Source organism: Pleurodeles waltl, chromosome 1_2 (genome assembly GCF_031143425.1).
Source record: "Pleurodeles waltl isolate 20211129_DDA chromosome 1_2, aPleWal1.hap1.20221129, whole genome shotgun sequence".
Taxonomy (NCBI): domain Eukaryota; kingdom Metazoa; phylum Chordata; class Amphibia; order Caudata; family Salamandridae; genus Pleurodeles; species Pleurodeles waltl.
Genome location: NC_090437.1, coordinates 336072395 through 336085437, shown reverse-complemented (window position 1 = coordinate 336085437; position 13043 = coordinate 336072395). Strand labels below are relative to the sequence as shown.

Genomic DNA, 13043 nt, shown 5'->3' with positions numbered 1-13043 from the left:
GCCTATTGGCCTCAGCCTGACACCCTGTGATTTTTCTAAGTACCTCCTTGGAGGTATTGGGGACTTAAGAAATGTACCCCTGTGGTGTATTGGGACCTAAAGTTCTGATTTTAGTTGTTTGAGTCTTTTACCAGGACAAACCTGGTTAGTGTACCCGACCTGCATTGACGTCAAATTGCACCTAGGTCCTGTGATCATGGATTATGATTGGCTTTTTTCTTCATGGTACTATTTCTACTTAAAAATTTAAAAAATCTTATCTATTGTTGCCCTTATTGAATTTTTGTCATTTTCGTTCAGTTTGTTTCCTACATTTTACTCTGTTTTTAATTTGCTTTGAGATTTGTATTGTTATGCATTTTGACTTTATTACAATATTACAGTTTTAGTACTGCTTGCATATTTTACACACTGCCTCTAAATTAAGCCTGTCTCCATAGCTACCAGGGGGTTAAGCTCAGATTAATTTAGTGACAGTAAGGGGTTACCTTAACAAGGATTGTGGTTATTATTTCGGGTGGGTACCCTCTCCCAATTTACTAATAACCCAATTTCTGACAGGGAAACTCTCAAATTTATTCACAACTAGTTACATTAACTGAAATAGTAGTCAGGCTTATTATCATTTAAGTAGGTTTTAGTGAATCCCCGCACAACCCGCAAATTAATGTAGAGCAGAAGGCACTATATGAAAATTATAAAGGCTATTCAAAATCCAGCTATGCTGCAATGAAATAAAAATAATAATTTTCTTTGGGTCGGTCCACATCGAATTGATTGGATTAATCAGTGGCTGAATTCCTCATATAAAGTTAGATAGTTTAAGCAGGAAGTTGTATTATTGATTGTTGACCTCTGAGAAGGATCAGGAAATGTCCTATATTTCAATTTGCCACACAGGTTCAAGGGTGTAACCTGGAAAGAAGAAACACAAGGGTAGTAAGGGTGAATGATGCCGCACTTCTAGGCAGTAAAACAATAGTTTTTAACAGGTATATGAGAAAAAGCAAAGTCTGGTGCAGCTTGGCCCAGTGCCCTACTACCCAGAAGGCACCAAAACGGGTATCGGAGTACACAAGGACAAAATTGGAACAAAATGGCCACAGCACACAGAATATATTGTCCAATCATGTGGTGAGGATAAAGAATCCCTGGTGGTGCGTTGAAGGTTTAGAGGAAGTATGAGATAAAGAGAAATCTTGAGTCTTGTTAGTAGATGATGCCTTTATTCGTGGGTGTTAGAAATCATAATGTCATCATAGATATACAGCCAACACGTGTTTCGTCACCCAAGTGACTTCATCAAGGCTGCAAGAAATAATAATGAAAGCAAACATTGGTATATTGGACAATATATTCTGTGTGCTGTGGCCAATTTGTTCCAGGTTCAAGGGTGTCATGGCCACTTCTGATTAGATGAATTGTCCAAACAGTTTTTCTACTTGTACTTTATTTCCAGTCCATGTTAATTAAATTACAGCCCATACACAATGCTGCTGCTTGGGTGTAGTTGTCTTAAATTCAGGGAATATAACTCTCATTCTCTGAGCTTTCTTCACTGGCTGCACTAGTTTCAATGTACTTTGTTTAGCGGTTTTCAGGACTAATTTTCTTAATACCAGTCTTCAAAAGCCTACAAATGTATACCCTTAGTGGTGTAGGCTCCACTCTGGAAATCATCCCAAATTCACTACATAGCTTTCAGCTTTAATATTGAATTGCGCTTTCCTTTTGGATTATCTCAACAGCTTTTCTGTATTTTCTTGCTTTCTTTATAATGGAGATCATCCGTACATTTTTACATTAAACATTGGAATTGCCACTATTATAAAGCCAAACACTGGTAAGACCTCAGAAGCTGGACAGGATATTCTGTTGTTGCTATTAACCAAGGCTTCAAAGAAAGTGTTGGCGAAATTAAATATTGTGTTGACTCTCAGCCCCTAATTAAAATGTACTTTAATGATAGAATTGTCTTGTTTTTAATTGAAGGTTGATGCAGAGTTTGTGGAAGATATGAGACTGATAGAGTTGGATGAGTCACAGAAGAGTGAACATACCGTGTTTATCATGCCCCCAGAGCCTCCACCAGAAGATGAAGAGAACCCACAACTGAAGTATAGGTATGTATTAAATCAGGAATCCCCTTACTTTGCCTTCCAACAATTCCATGAGGTTGAATAAAATCTGAACTAATACTCAGTTTTTGTTGTACAAATGCCGGTGAATGTTCATAATTACGGATTCCTGATTTGAGGGAAGCGCCATAGTAGTTTGATCTTTCGTTTGCTGGTGTTGAGATGAAAATGATGGTGTGTAGAATTATTTTTGAGATCCTTTTCGCAATTAGTATGTTGTTTTCCTTGACTTAACTCAGTGCAATATTGTGGACAGATGCTGCTGGCAGCTTGAAGACTATTCGCAGTAGGTTTGACCCTTCATAGTAAGTGCTGGAGATCAAGAAACTTTAGTATCATCACCCATATTCTCTGGATAATCTGAAAGCTGTCTGGGCTCTTTGAATCTGCTCAGTAGTGGTTGGTACCTGTAAAACATATTGCAGCCGTTTGTCTGCCAAATCTGCACCTTCATGGTTAAATTATGGGATAGGTATGGCTGCTACAAATTATTGCAGGACCAGTATACTTTGTTTGAGATGTGTGTCCTTTGGCCAGCACACATCTTTTCTCATTTCTGGAAAATGCTGCTTGCCAGAGCATTTTCTCTTTGGCACTCAGTACACAGTGAAGGCCATTTTAGTGTTAGCCTGCTTCTCCTCCCTATGCAATCTTTTTTTAAACATTTGATTTTATTGCATTACAAAGATGAAGTTTTCGTTTAACAGACTGATGCATCGAAACCCTTTTGGTTCCTTATACTATAAACAGTCACATAAGTCTGTGTGAAGTGGTAAAGTCAATGCTATTATATATGAGTTCCTCAAAATAAGTAATATTAAAGTACTGATTCTCTAAGTGTTAGAAATCCTGAATAAGATAAGAGAACTTTGTCACTCTGTGTTATACCGTGTGGTCTGCTACTCTTGACAGTAATTTATGGCTCATGAACATATAATATACATTACGCTGTAGCCCGATTATTTGTGGATGTCTTTGGCATATAGAACAGCAATACTTCCCTCTTTGATATAAAGGAAAATAAGGTAGGTAAAATGAGGTAGCCCTTAAAACAATAGCAATGGGTACTTGGTGATAGATAAGGCTTAATCAATTATGAGACCTAACTCAATTCAGTGACATTAATAATTATATTTATGATGGCGAATACGTAAATTGATCTCACTTCCCTTAGACTAGCAACAAATAAAGCTAATAGTGAATCGCTAGACGTGATGCCTCAGATTTTGGTGCAGTATAATTTACTTTTTAAAACATATGTGGAGCCACTGTATACGTAATAATATAAAATCTGTGTGGTAAATCAAGATGTCTTTCCAGATTAAATGAAGATGTAAAAGACGCGTAGTTCACAATGAAGTTTTATTCCAGTAAACAGGAGGTCCCATCCAGCCAAGATCCAACTGCCTGCTTCTCCTCACCAAGCTCCCTCTCATGACCTCAGCCCTGACATCACAAGATTCTAATTCACTCCCAAGAGTTCCACATTCCTATGTATACTACACACCTCCCCCCTTTCACAAACAATGGAAAAACAAAATATATATATATATAAGAAAAAAAAAAAGAAAAAAAACACATAAAGAAAAGAAAAATGAGGTTAAAAGAGCCGACAACTAATTGAACATTTTACATTTGAGAACCCCCACTCGATTGAGATTCCACATCTTGGAATCTTCTGTTCTTACCGCATTTTTAAATAACTTCACCACTTTCACAGGCTTAGATTTATACGTACCTCTGCCTTTGTTAACCAGGCCACAAATAAGTACCCAATCTCCTACTTTAACTTTGGTTACTTGTGCTGATTTTTTTTTAGTCGAAATATCTCTTCCTAGCTTCTACTTTCTTTCGTTCACACTCTCTCCACTTGTCATCAGATACAATAACTCCTGACCTCGACTCCATGTCGTTCACCCAACTGGGAGCTACTAAGGTAATCGGGTGTCTGGCTCTAAGTAATTCAAAAGGCGTCTTCCTCGTGGTGGAATGCGGGGAAACCCTGTATGCCTCTATTCTTTTAATTACTTCTTTTTTTTCCAATCCATACCATTGTCTTTGGCTAACACTATTGTTTCTTTCAACACCCTGTTGAAACGCTCTACCATGCCATTGGTTTCTGGATGGTAAAGCGCACATTTCTTGTGCCGTATGGCGCAGTCCGCTAAAAATCGTTCCATCTCTCTGGACACCAACTGTACCCCATTATCGGTGAGGATGGATTTTGGAAAGCCTTCTCTCCCAAACACCTCCTTCAGAAACTCAATTACATGCCTCGTCTCAATTCCTCTGATAAATTTGATCTCCGGCCACCTTGAAAAAACATCTATCAGCACCAGGAGATATATGTCCACACCCCCTCCACGAATGGGCCCCAGAATGTCTAACGCAACTTCTTCCCAGGGTTGAGCGGGCGGTCTCTAATTTCCATGGGTTGAACCCTGGGCTTGACTGTTTTCTCACTCATTACACATTGCAAACACTCCCTAATGGTCCTCTCCACCTGCCTGTCCATTCCTGGCCACCAATATGTCAATCGCAAACGCCCTTTGGTTTTGGAAATTCCTTGATGACCCGAGTGGGCAAGAGAAATAAGCTCCTGTCTGAGCGTGGTAGGAGGAACTAGCCTTGTGCCTCTAAACAGTAGGCTGTCTCTATTTGACAATTCCCCCCTTACATGCCAAAACTTCTGTGTCTCAAGACTCCCATCATTTTTGTTTCGCCAATCTTTCTCTAGCAAGAAAAACACTTCTACTACTGTACTATCCAAAGCGCATTCTCTCCTCCATCTCTCTTCTGTCACCACATTGTCATCAAAGCTACTCCCTCCTATTTCACATACTGCTTCACCATCTAAATCATCATCACTCCCTTCTCTTTCCTGACCATTACCTGTAGATTGTACCAACCTTGATAATGTATCAGCAACCATGTTCTGCACACCAGGAATGTATTTCACTTCAAAATCAAAATCCTGTAATAATATCACCCACTTTGTGATCCTGCTTGATATCGCATCGACCCCTTTCCTCTTATATATCTCACAAAGTGGTTTATGATCTGTCCTGACTTCAAATTTTGCTGCCCCACAATACGTTTTTAAGTTTCTTCACCGCCCAATGTACTGCCAAAGCTTCTTTCTCTATAACCAAGTAATTTAGTTCAGCATTTTTTAAAGCTCGTGACAAAACCACTTCCTCACACTTATGATTACCTTGCTGAAGCACAGCCCCAAGACCTTTCGCACTGGCGTCAGTAATTAGAACTGAAGGGAGATTAGGATTGAAATTTTTTAGCTTGGGAGCACAAACTAACTTCTCTTTGATGTCTCTGAATTCTCTTTCACAATCTTTGCACCACACAAATTCCACACCTTTTTGCAACAACCTCCTCATGTTCATACAAATGTCTGCAATATTCTTGATAAACTTCCCATAGTACTCCGCCATTCCAATAAATTTAATCAGTTCTTCCTTATTTGAAGGAGATTGTAAATTCTTAATGGTATCTACTAATTCTGTCTTCGGTGATATGCCTTCTTCCGTGACCATGTGACCTAAGTATTCAATGGCGTACCTCTGGAATTTACACTTCTCCATTTTTATGGTTAGGCCACACTCTCCCAACCTCATCAAAACTCTACAAACCCTCTCTTCATGTTCAGCATCATCTTTTCCAAATACCAAAACATCATCTTGATATATTCTTACACCCTCAAATCCCTTCAAAACTCTTTCCAACATTCTTTGAAAGACTGACGCAGCAGAAATCAGGCCGAAAGGCAACCTTGTGTATCTAAATGTTCCAAATGGAGTCACAAAGGCAGTAAGATTTTTAGATTCTTCAGTTAGTCTGATTTGATGATATGCCGATGTTAAGTCTATGGTGGAGAAAACCTTTGCTCCTTGTAACAGCATCAACATATCTGAAATGTTCGGTAGGGGATATCTATCCACTATTACGTTTTTGTTCAGTTCTCTTAAGTCCACACACAAGCGTAGACTGCCATTCGCCTTCCTGGCTGCAACGACTGGTGCCAACCATTCAGTTCCTTCAACTTCCTCAATAATTCCTTCTTTCCGAAGTCTCTCCAGTTCCACCTTCATTTCTTCACGCAAGGCCACCGGTACACCACGAACTTTACTACACACCAGCTTAGCTCCCTCCTTGAGGTGTATATGGTGAGAATAGTTCCGAAGACACCCTAATTTGTTCTGAAACACGTAAGGAACCTTCAATTTTAGTTTCTCCACAAAGTCACTGTCTTTTTTTATATGCTGGCCAACAGGCTCATCATGTTCCTTAATCTTGTTTATCTCATCTTGATCTTTGATCTTCACAAGAGGATCATTATTCAGATCAAGTATCACCCCAAGTTCTTTTTGATTAAACCAACTTAGGATACTGTCTCCTTTTCTTGATACATAGATCTTTGCATTGATAAACTTGTGTTTGAATTCCAGTAAACCTTTAAAGTACCCATACAGTTTGATGGGTTTTCCACCATACGCACGAGGAATGATATCAGGTTTGTATAGCTTGACTTTGTTTAAGAGTTTTCCTACGTAGAACTCCTTTGATACGATGGTAATATTAGTCCCAGAGTCAAAAAGAACTTTAGTCCTTTCACCATCTACCAGAATTTCATCAATAGATCCTCGCTTCCCATTGCCGACTTGGAGAATAATTTGGCCACAATCAAAATCATCTCCATCCATGTTACTTGAATCATCATTAACGTCATAGATACCACCTTTCCTACTTTTGGTCCTGCAGACACTGGCAAAGTGACCTTTCTTTTTGCACAAATTGCATGTTGCCTTAATAGCAGGACAATTTCTATCATTCGCCATGTTACCCTGCTTGCCACAACAAAAACATTTCCCTTGAAAGCTTTTTTGTTCCTTTCTGTAATTTTGTTTGAGAGATTTCATGTTTGTCTCCATGACTCTTGATGAGATGTACAGAGTCACATTTGTTTTCCTCTTTCTTAATCACCTCGACACATATGAGGGAATGTTCAATCTTCTTTGCCAATACTACAACCTCATCTAGTGTCAGATCATCCTTTTGCCAAATTTCCTCTCTGACCTTCTCTATGTTGCAGCCCAGCATAAACTGATCCCTGATTCTCTCATCCAAGAGCGATCCAAATTTGCACGATGATGCCAGTTTCCTAAGAGCTGTAACATAACTCTCCACGGTTTCACACTCTTCTTGGTTTCTTCTGCCAAAGTGGTATCTTTCAAGTATGGCGCTAACCTTTGGAAGATAATGTCTATCCAACTTTTCTATGCAAGTCTCGTATTCATTCAGATTCTCGTCAAATATGTCTGGAAGATTGTCAAAAACTTTCCGACCCTAAACAATGCAATAATAATGCAGTTTTCCTTTCAACGCTAAGTGATGCACCACACACTTTTGCGTACCTCTCAAAAACTTTCTTCCACTTATGCCATTTTATGGGAGGCTCTCCTGGCTGAGCCAAAAAAAACGAGGGTGCAGTGACATTCTGCATAATTACGTGTTCCAAATTACAAGCAGTCTATTTCAGTTTGATAAATAGTTGACAGGAAAGTATGAGCAATCTTGTAACATTTGTTACATTAAAGGTATCTTTGTGATTGGTAAAAGAAAACAAATGGCCTTCCTTTTTTTTTTTTTTCTTTTTTAAACAAATGTTTCAATATTAAAGAAAGCTGTATCATACACTTGGCAAATTTTGGTGAAAAGAATCAAGCCTCTTTGTAAAATTAAGGCTGATGCGCGAAGCGTGTGTCTGAGTTGGCGTTCAGCTGACTGGTTTAGTTGCAGTTATATATAGATATTGTGGATTTAACTGATCCAAGCTTGGAACAGCTGACGCGCAGTGCGTGTGCGTCTCAGCTGCTGTACAGCCGACAAGGCTCATACGCAGCTCCGCTGCTGTACGGTTTCCTTGGAAACATGGACGCAGCTCAGCTGATTTGTAAAAGGAAGGCACGCGGAGAGCCGGCGCAACACAGGGAGCCGGCGCGCGATCAGCTGAGCAGTTAAAGGAAACGCATGCAGAGAGTCAGCGCTTGTAAACCTCCCTCTCAAAAATGCAATAAATACAGGGAGTTCAGAGAAAAGAAAAAAAAATGAAAACAGGAAAACAATGTTAAAAAAACGAAAGTCACCTTTTCCTGTTATTCCTCCTTGAATGAAGAAAGTCCATGTAACCAACCGAATGGATGACGTGGAAGGCTAAAAACAAACGTTTCCCATCCTCGTCGCCAGTGTGGTAAATCAAGATGTCTTTCCAGATGAAATGAAGATGTAAAAGGCGCGTAGTTGACAATTAAGTTTTATTCCAGTAAACAGGAGGTCCCATCCAGCCAAGATCCAACTGCCTGCTTCTCCTCACCAAGCTCTCTCTCTCATGACCTCAGCCCTGACATCACAAGATTCTAATTCACTCCCAAGAGTTCCACATTCCTATGTATACTACAATCTCCCCTTGGCGAAACAATGTTCCACACTCCTAAATTCCTCAGATACTAATCAGGCACCCATCGGACTTAAATCACAACTAAACGTATATAAACATACCAGTATCCCAACAGTATATAAATGCACAGAGTTTAAATGACATGTTTCCAAACACTGTACTCATTTATAAAACAACCCCCCCCATCCCCAAAAAAATATGCTGAAAGTATGTAAAACAAAATGCTTAAGGAAAGGTAACGTGTAAAGGAAGAAACAAATATGGCAGCTTAGATGTGTCTAATAAAATGGTACTAACCTATTAAGATCATTGCTGATACATGTTACAGAACATTATTCCTATATTGTATCCCAATGTTGAGCAGATTCATTACACCAAATACGTTGAAGTATTTTTATGGAGTTTAGAGATCATTACCGCCTTCCTCAGGACAAAACAGTGAATGCTTTCTTTCACCAGTGGTTAAAATGAACATTAAAAACCTATGTAAAACATTTAACAATAATGAATACAACCCAAAAAAGGGTTTCAATTAATTTAATCACATTGCAGCACATTCCCCAGTAAAGTGGTTGTATAAAGAACCAACAATTATTTCTCATCATTCACTTTCTTTATTACACTCCCTACATCTCAACCTAGTTTGAAGATATTATCATTCAAACTTTTCATACAACCTCATTTTTGACTCAGACCGGAATCATCAATCACTTCAACTCCCCCCATACCCAAACATTCATGCTATCTTTCTTGCAGTAACCCTTTGCCAAGTATAACCTAAGCCAATCAAAAAATGTGTCCCACTCACCAATCAGTGGCATTAGAAGTTCCTTAAAAGGACCTATCCATAAATATTAGTGTCCCAACAAGACTGTACATTTCTTATTACTTATACTTTTAAATCTATAAGCTCAAAATATCATACCAGAAATCAAATGACCACTCTAAGGAAAAGTACAAAAACAGTTGGCAAGAAAGTGTGATAATGAATTCATAAAAAAAATACGATTACATTAAGATATCATAGCCTGATGCCTGACCTCTCAGTATGGCCTTCAGCTGAATAAATTCAAGTGCCCTTGGAGTAATATCCTAATCAGGCGCCTTTACAGGGGAAGTAAATCCTCCTTGAATTCTTGAAATGTATTGACAGCCACCTTAATTATTTTAAAAAGTAACATGCATGGAAGCTTCTTTCCTAGATACAGAAATGGGGGAAAAAGGAGAACATTGAACGTAATGTTTCCAGGATAGCCTTGTCCCCTTTGATCTCCAAATAAAAACTCAATTCCTCCTTCATACCAGCCACAGTTTCTTCTAGAGCCTGAGTTCTTTCCATCTTACTATCAAACTTCCTTTCTTGTACCTCGCAGGCTTCCCTTATGTCCCCTTGATTTATTTCCGAATTTGCAAAACCTTTTTTTTAATATCTTCTGAGATGGAAAGAATCGCTGCCTCAAGCGAGGAGCTTTGAAATAGACTAGGAGCTTCAGATACTAAAGGAGCTGCCGCTTCTGACAATATTGGGGAGTCAGGCATCGGGGAAACCACCGGGACTGAAATTACTACTTGCAGGGAGGTGGGCTCTTTCCTACCATTCTGCGCTGAGGGAAATGTCTCACTCTTTGTATGTCCCTCCTCATAACATCCATTAGATTGGGAGGATGAAAGCACACTATTTTCAGCAGTTCCACTGGCATCACAGAAAGGCTCAATTGACTGTAAACCTGAGAACTCCATTGCCGGTTTGCTCCGAGTCTTTGCATGTCCAGGCACAAGCTTAACCGCCTCGGGTCTAACCCTAAAATATGACCTCAGAGAAGGCGTAAGCTTACTTTTCGCTTTATGCCTATTCTCCCCTTCCTTCCTCGTGGAACTCCTTCTTCCTTCAAGTTTTTTTGAAGCAATTTATTTCCCCTTGCCTAACTCCCCTTTATCCTCAACAACAGAGTGGCCTTTATCTAATACTTGCTGGCCAAATCCTCTTGCTTTCGTAGGTCTTAAGGGGGGGGGGTGTTTCACAGCCCCCAGCCCCTCCCCCCCCCCCAAACTCGGTCCCCCCAACCCCAACTCGGTCTTACCGCTCCTCCAGCCGTCCCCACCTTGGTTTCTACTGCTGCTCCCTTCGTGCTCCGCATCAGTGCCCTTGGCTCCTCTTTTCTCCCCCAGATGGCCTCACTTGTGCTGCTGCTATTCCCCCAAAGGGGAACCCGCGCTGCTCCTCAGTGCATACGACGCAGCTCCAGCACGGCACGACTCCAATGCCCAGCACAATCCGCTTTCCTCCTCTCTTCAGTGCACCGCGGCACATATACGGCCGGCCCGCACATCCGCAAGTATAATTTTGCCCCCGAGCAGCACCGTCACTATCCGCCCTTCACCGCCACCCAGGAACCGGTAAGCGTCCTAGCGCGCTGCTCCGTCGACGCAGCCCGCCATGTTCTCCAGCTAAATGCTTTTGCTTGTCTGAACTAATTTGTCTATCAGAATTGATAAGTGTGTATTCAAGACAAAAATGTGTGCATCTTGGAACTCATAAGCTGATATTTTGTGAAGAAAAATGGTTGTAAGATATATTTAAAGCTGATATTGCAGTGATATATCATTTGATGTTGAGGAGACATTACTAATATTATTATCTTAGTGCCATCGATGTTGTTGCTATGACTGTTAGGTATTAGCCATGTAAAGGCTTTCCAAAATGACAAATCCTTTTTGATGTAACTGCTGGCAACCATGCCTGATGTACTGAGGTGATAACTGATGCCAGTCTTGCATAGGGTGACCACTATTGTAATGTTGTCTGAAGTGATGAATATTACAACACTACAATACTAATATTAGTAGCTTGTGATGATTTTCATTGAACATAAGTAGCTCTTACTAATAAAAAGGTTGGAGACCCCTGTTCTAAACACATCTGAAACATTTCCCTAATGTCACCTATAGTTAACATATAGGGTTCTTAAATATTACATTGTTAGGTAACTGTGATAACCCTTATCCACTGCAAGTTCTACAATAATTAGTATAACACCTTATGGGCACGCAAGTATGGATGAATCGCCCCATAACATCCCTAACATCAACAGTAACTGCTTTATAATAGCAAGTTGCTATGAAGCCCAAACGAGCCAACTATTGAATGAACCTGCGGTGTTGTGTTGCAATTCAATATTATTGTACTGCCTCACCTGCATGATATAAGTGACGTAAAGGGCTGCCCCACCATGGAAACTACTTGCTAGGCCCCGGTGATGCTGACACATTATATTGCTTAACATCTGTTGTTTAAATGAAACGAATAAGGAAATGTATACTTACTCGTGCAGCATGTTCCTGCAAACCCAGTTGGCAAAGGAGGGAGTACCAGCACCTACGTTGCCTGCCTTTTACAACATAATAACCAAGAAATTATTACTCAGTAGAAAAGGCATCAAAATGCTTTCCTCCAACCTTATTGCCACATGGACGCCAATGTGTATCCCAAATAGTCCTTACTCCCATTGTACCACTTACATACACTTTCATTGGTTATAATGAATCTTGTGAGAAGCCACATGTCTTGTGGCATAGACCGCTCAGTATTTTCACTAAAAATGATCTAGCACCATCTTTGATTAGAGGGTCACCTATTTTACTTCACTAAATAATCCCTCTGTCCCTGTGGCATGTTTCTGAAGGCCAACTCAATAAAGAGGAGAGTAAAGTAATTTAAAAAAAACGACACTAAATTCTAAAAGCACATCAAAAAAATATTTTCAAACGTATTGCCACATAGATGTCAATATGCATTTTATGTCAAATGACCCCTGTTTACATCATGCTGCTTTGATCTATTTCCATTGGTTGTCGTAGATCATGTGAAAGGAGCCACTTATCTCATGGCTTAGACCACTTGATATTTCCACTTAAAATAACTGGGTGCTATTTTTGACTATCACGTCAATCATTTGAATATATTGGACACAAAGTAATCCCTCAGTCCCTGTGGCATGTTTCTAACAACCAACTCAGAAAAGGGGAGGGAGGAGTACATTATGTATCCGACAACCTCTAATCTCATTGCACCTTTTCAAAACATATACATTAATAATAGTGAATCATATTGAAGAAGTTACGTGTTTTGTGGTATAGAAAGTTCAATCATTTCACTTAGAGAAATCAGGCGTAATCCTTAAACTAAACGATCCATTTTTTAAGTTCATTAAATGCAATTTCACCCCATAACCCCTCCTTTACACCTCACCATTACAGCGTATTTCTAAAACCGATTTGTTGTTACCTCCCTTTGGTGCGACCAATATCTGTAACTTCCATATACTGCCAAGGGCAGTTATGTGTATCCCCAAGACTGCTCAAAGACGTCATAGCCTAAGGGTTCGCAACCAACCCTCTTATTTCAGTTCTCCCAATTGGGTACACCTACAGGG

The 13043-nt window shown here is 39.8% G+C and overlaps 1 protein-coding gene across 2 annotated transcripts in view; it reads left to right on the top strand.

Annotated features, from left to right (window-relative positions):
- The window catches only part of DENND4C (DENN domain containing 4C), a 1359979-nt gene that overhangs the window by 646770 nt on the left and 700166 nt on the right, over positions 1–13043 (top strand). For both annotated transcript variants that reach the window (XM_069239287.1, XM_069239298.1), the window contains exon 15: positions 1993–2123. In XM_069239287.1, the coding sequence (XP_069095388.1) occupies positions 1993–2123 (131 nt within the window). The remainder of the gene's footprint in view (positions 1–1992; positions 2124–13043) is intronic.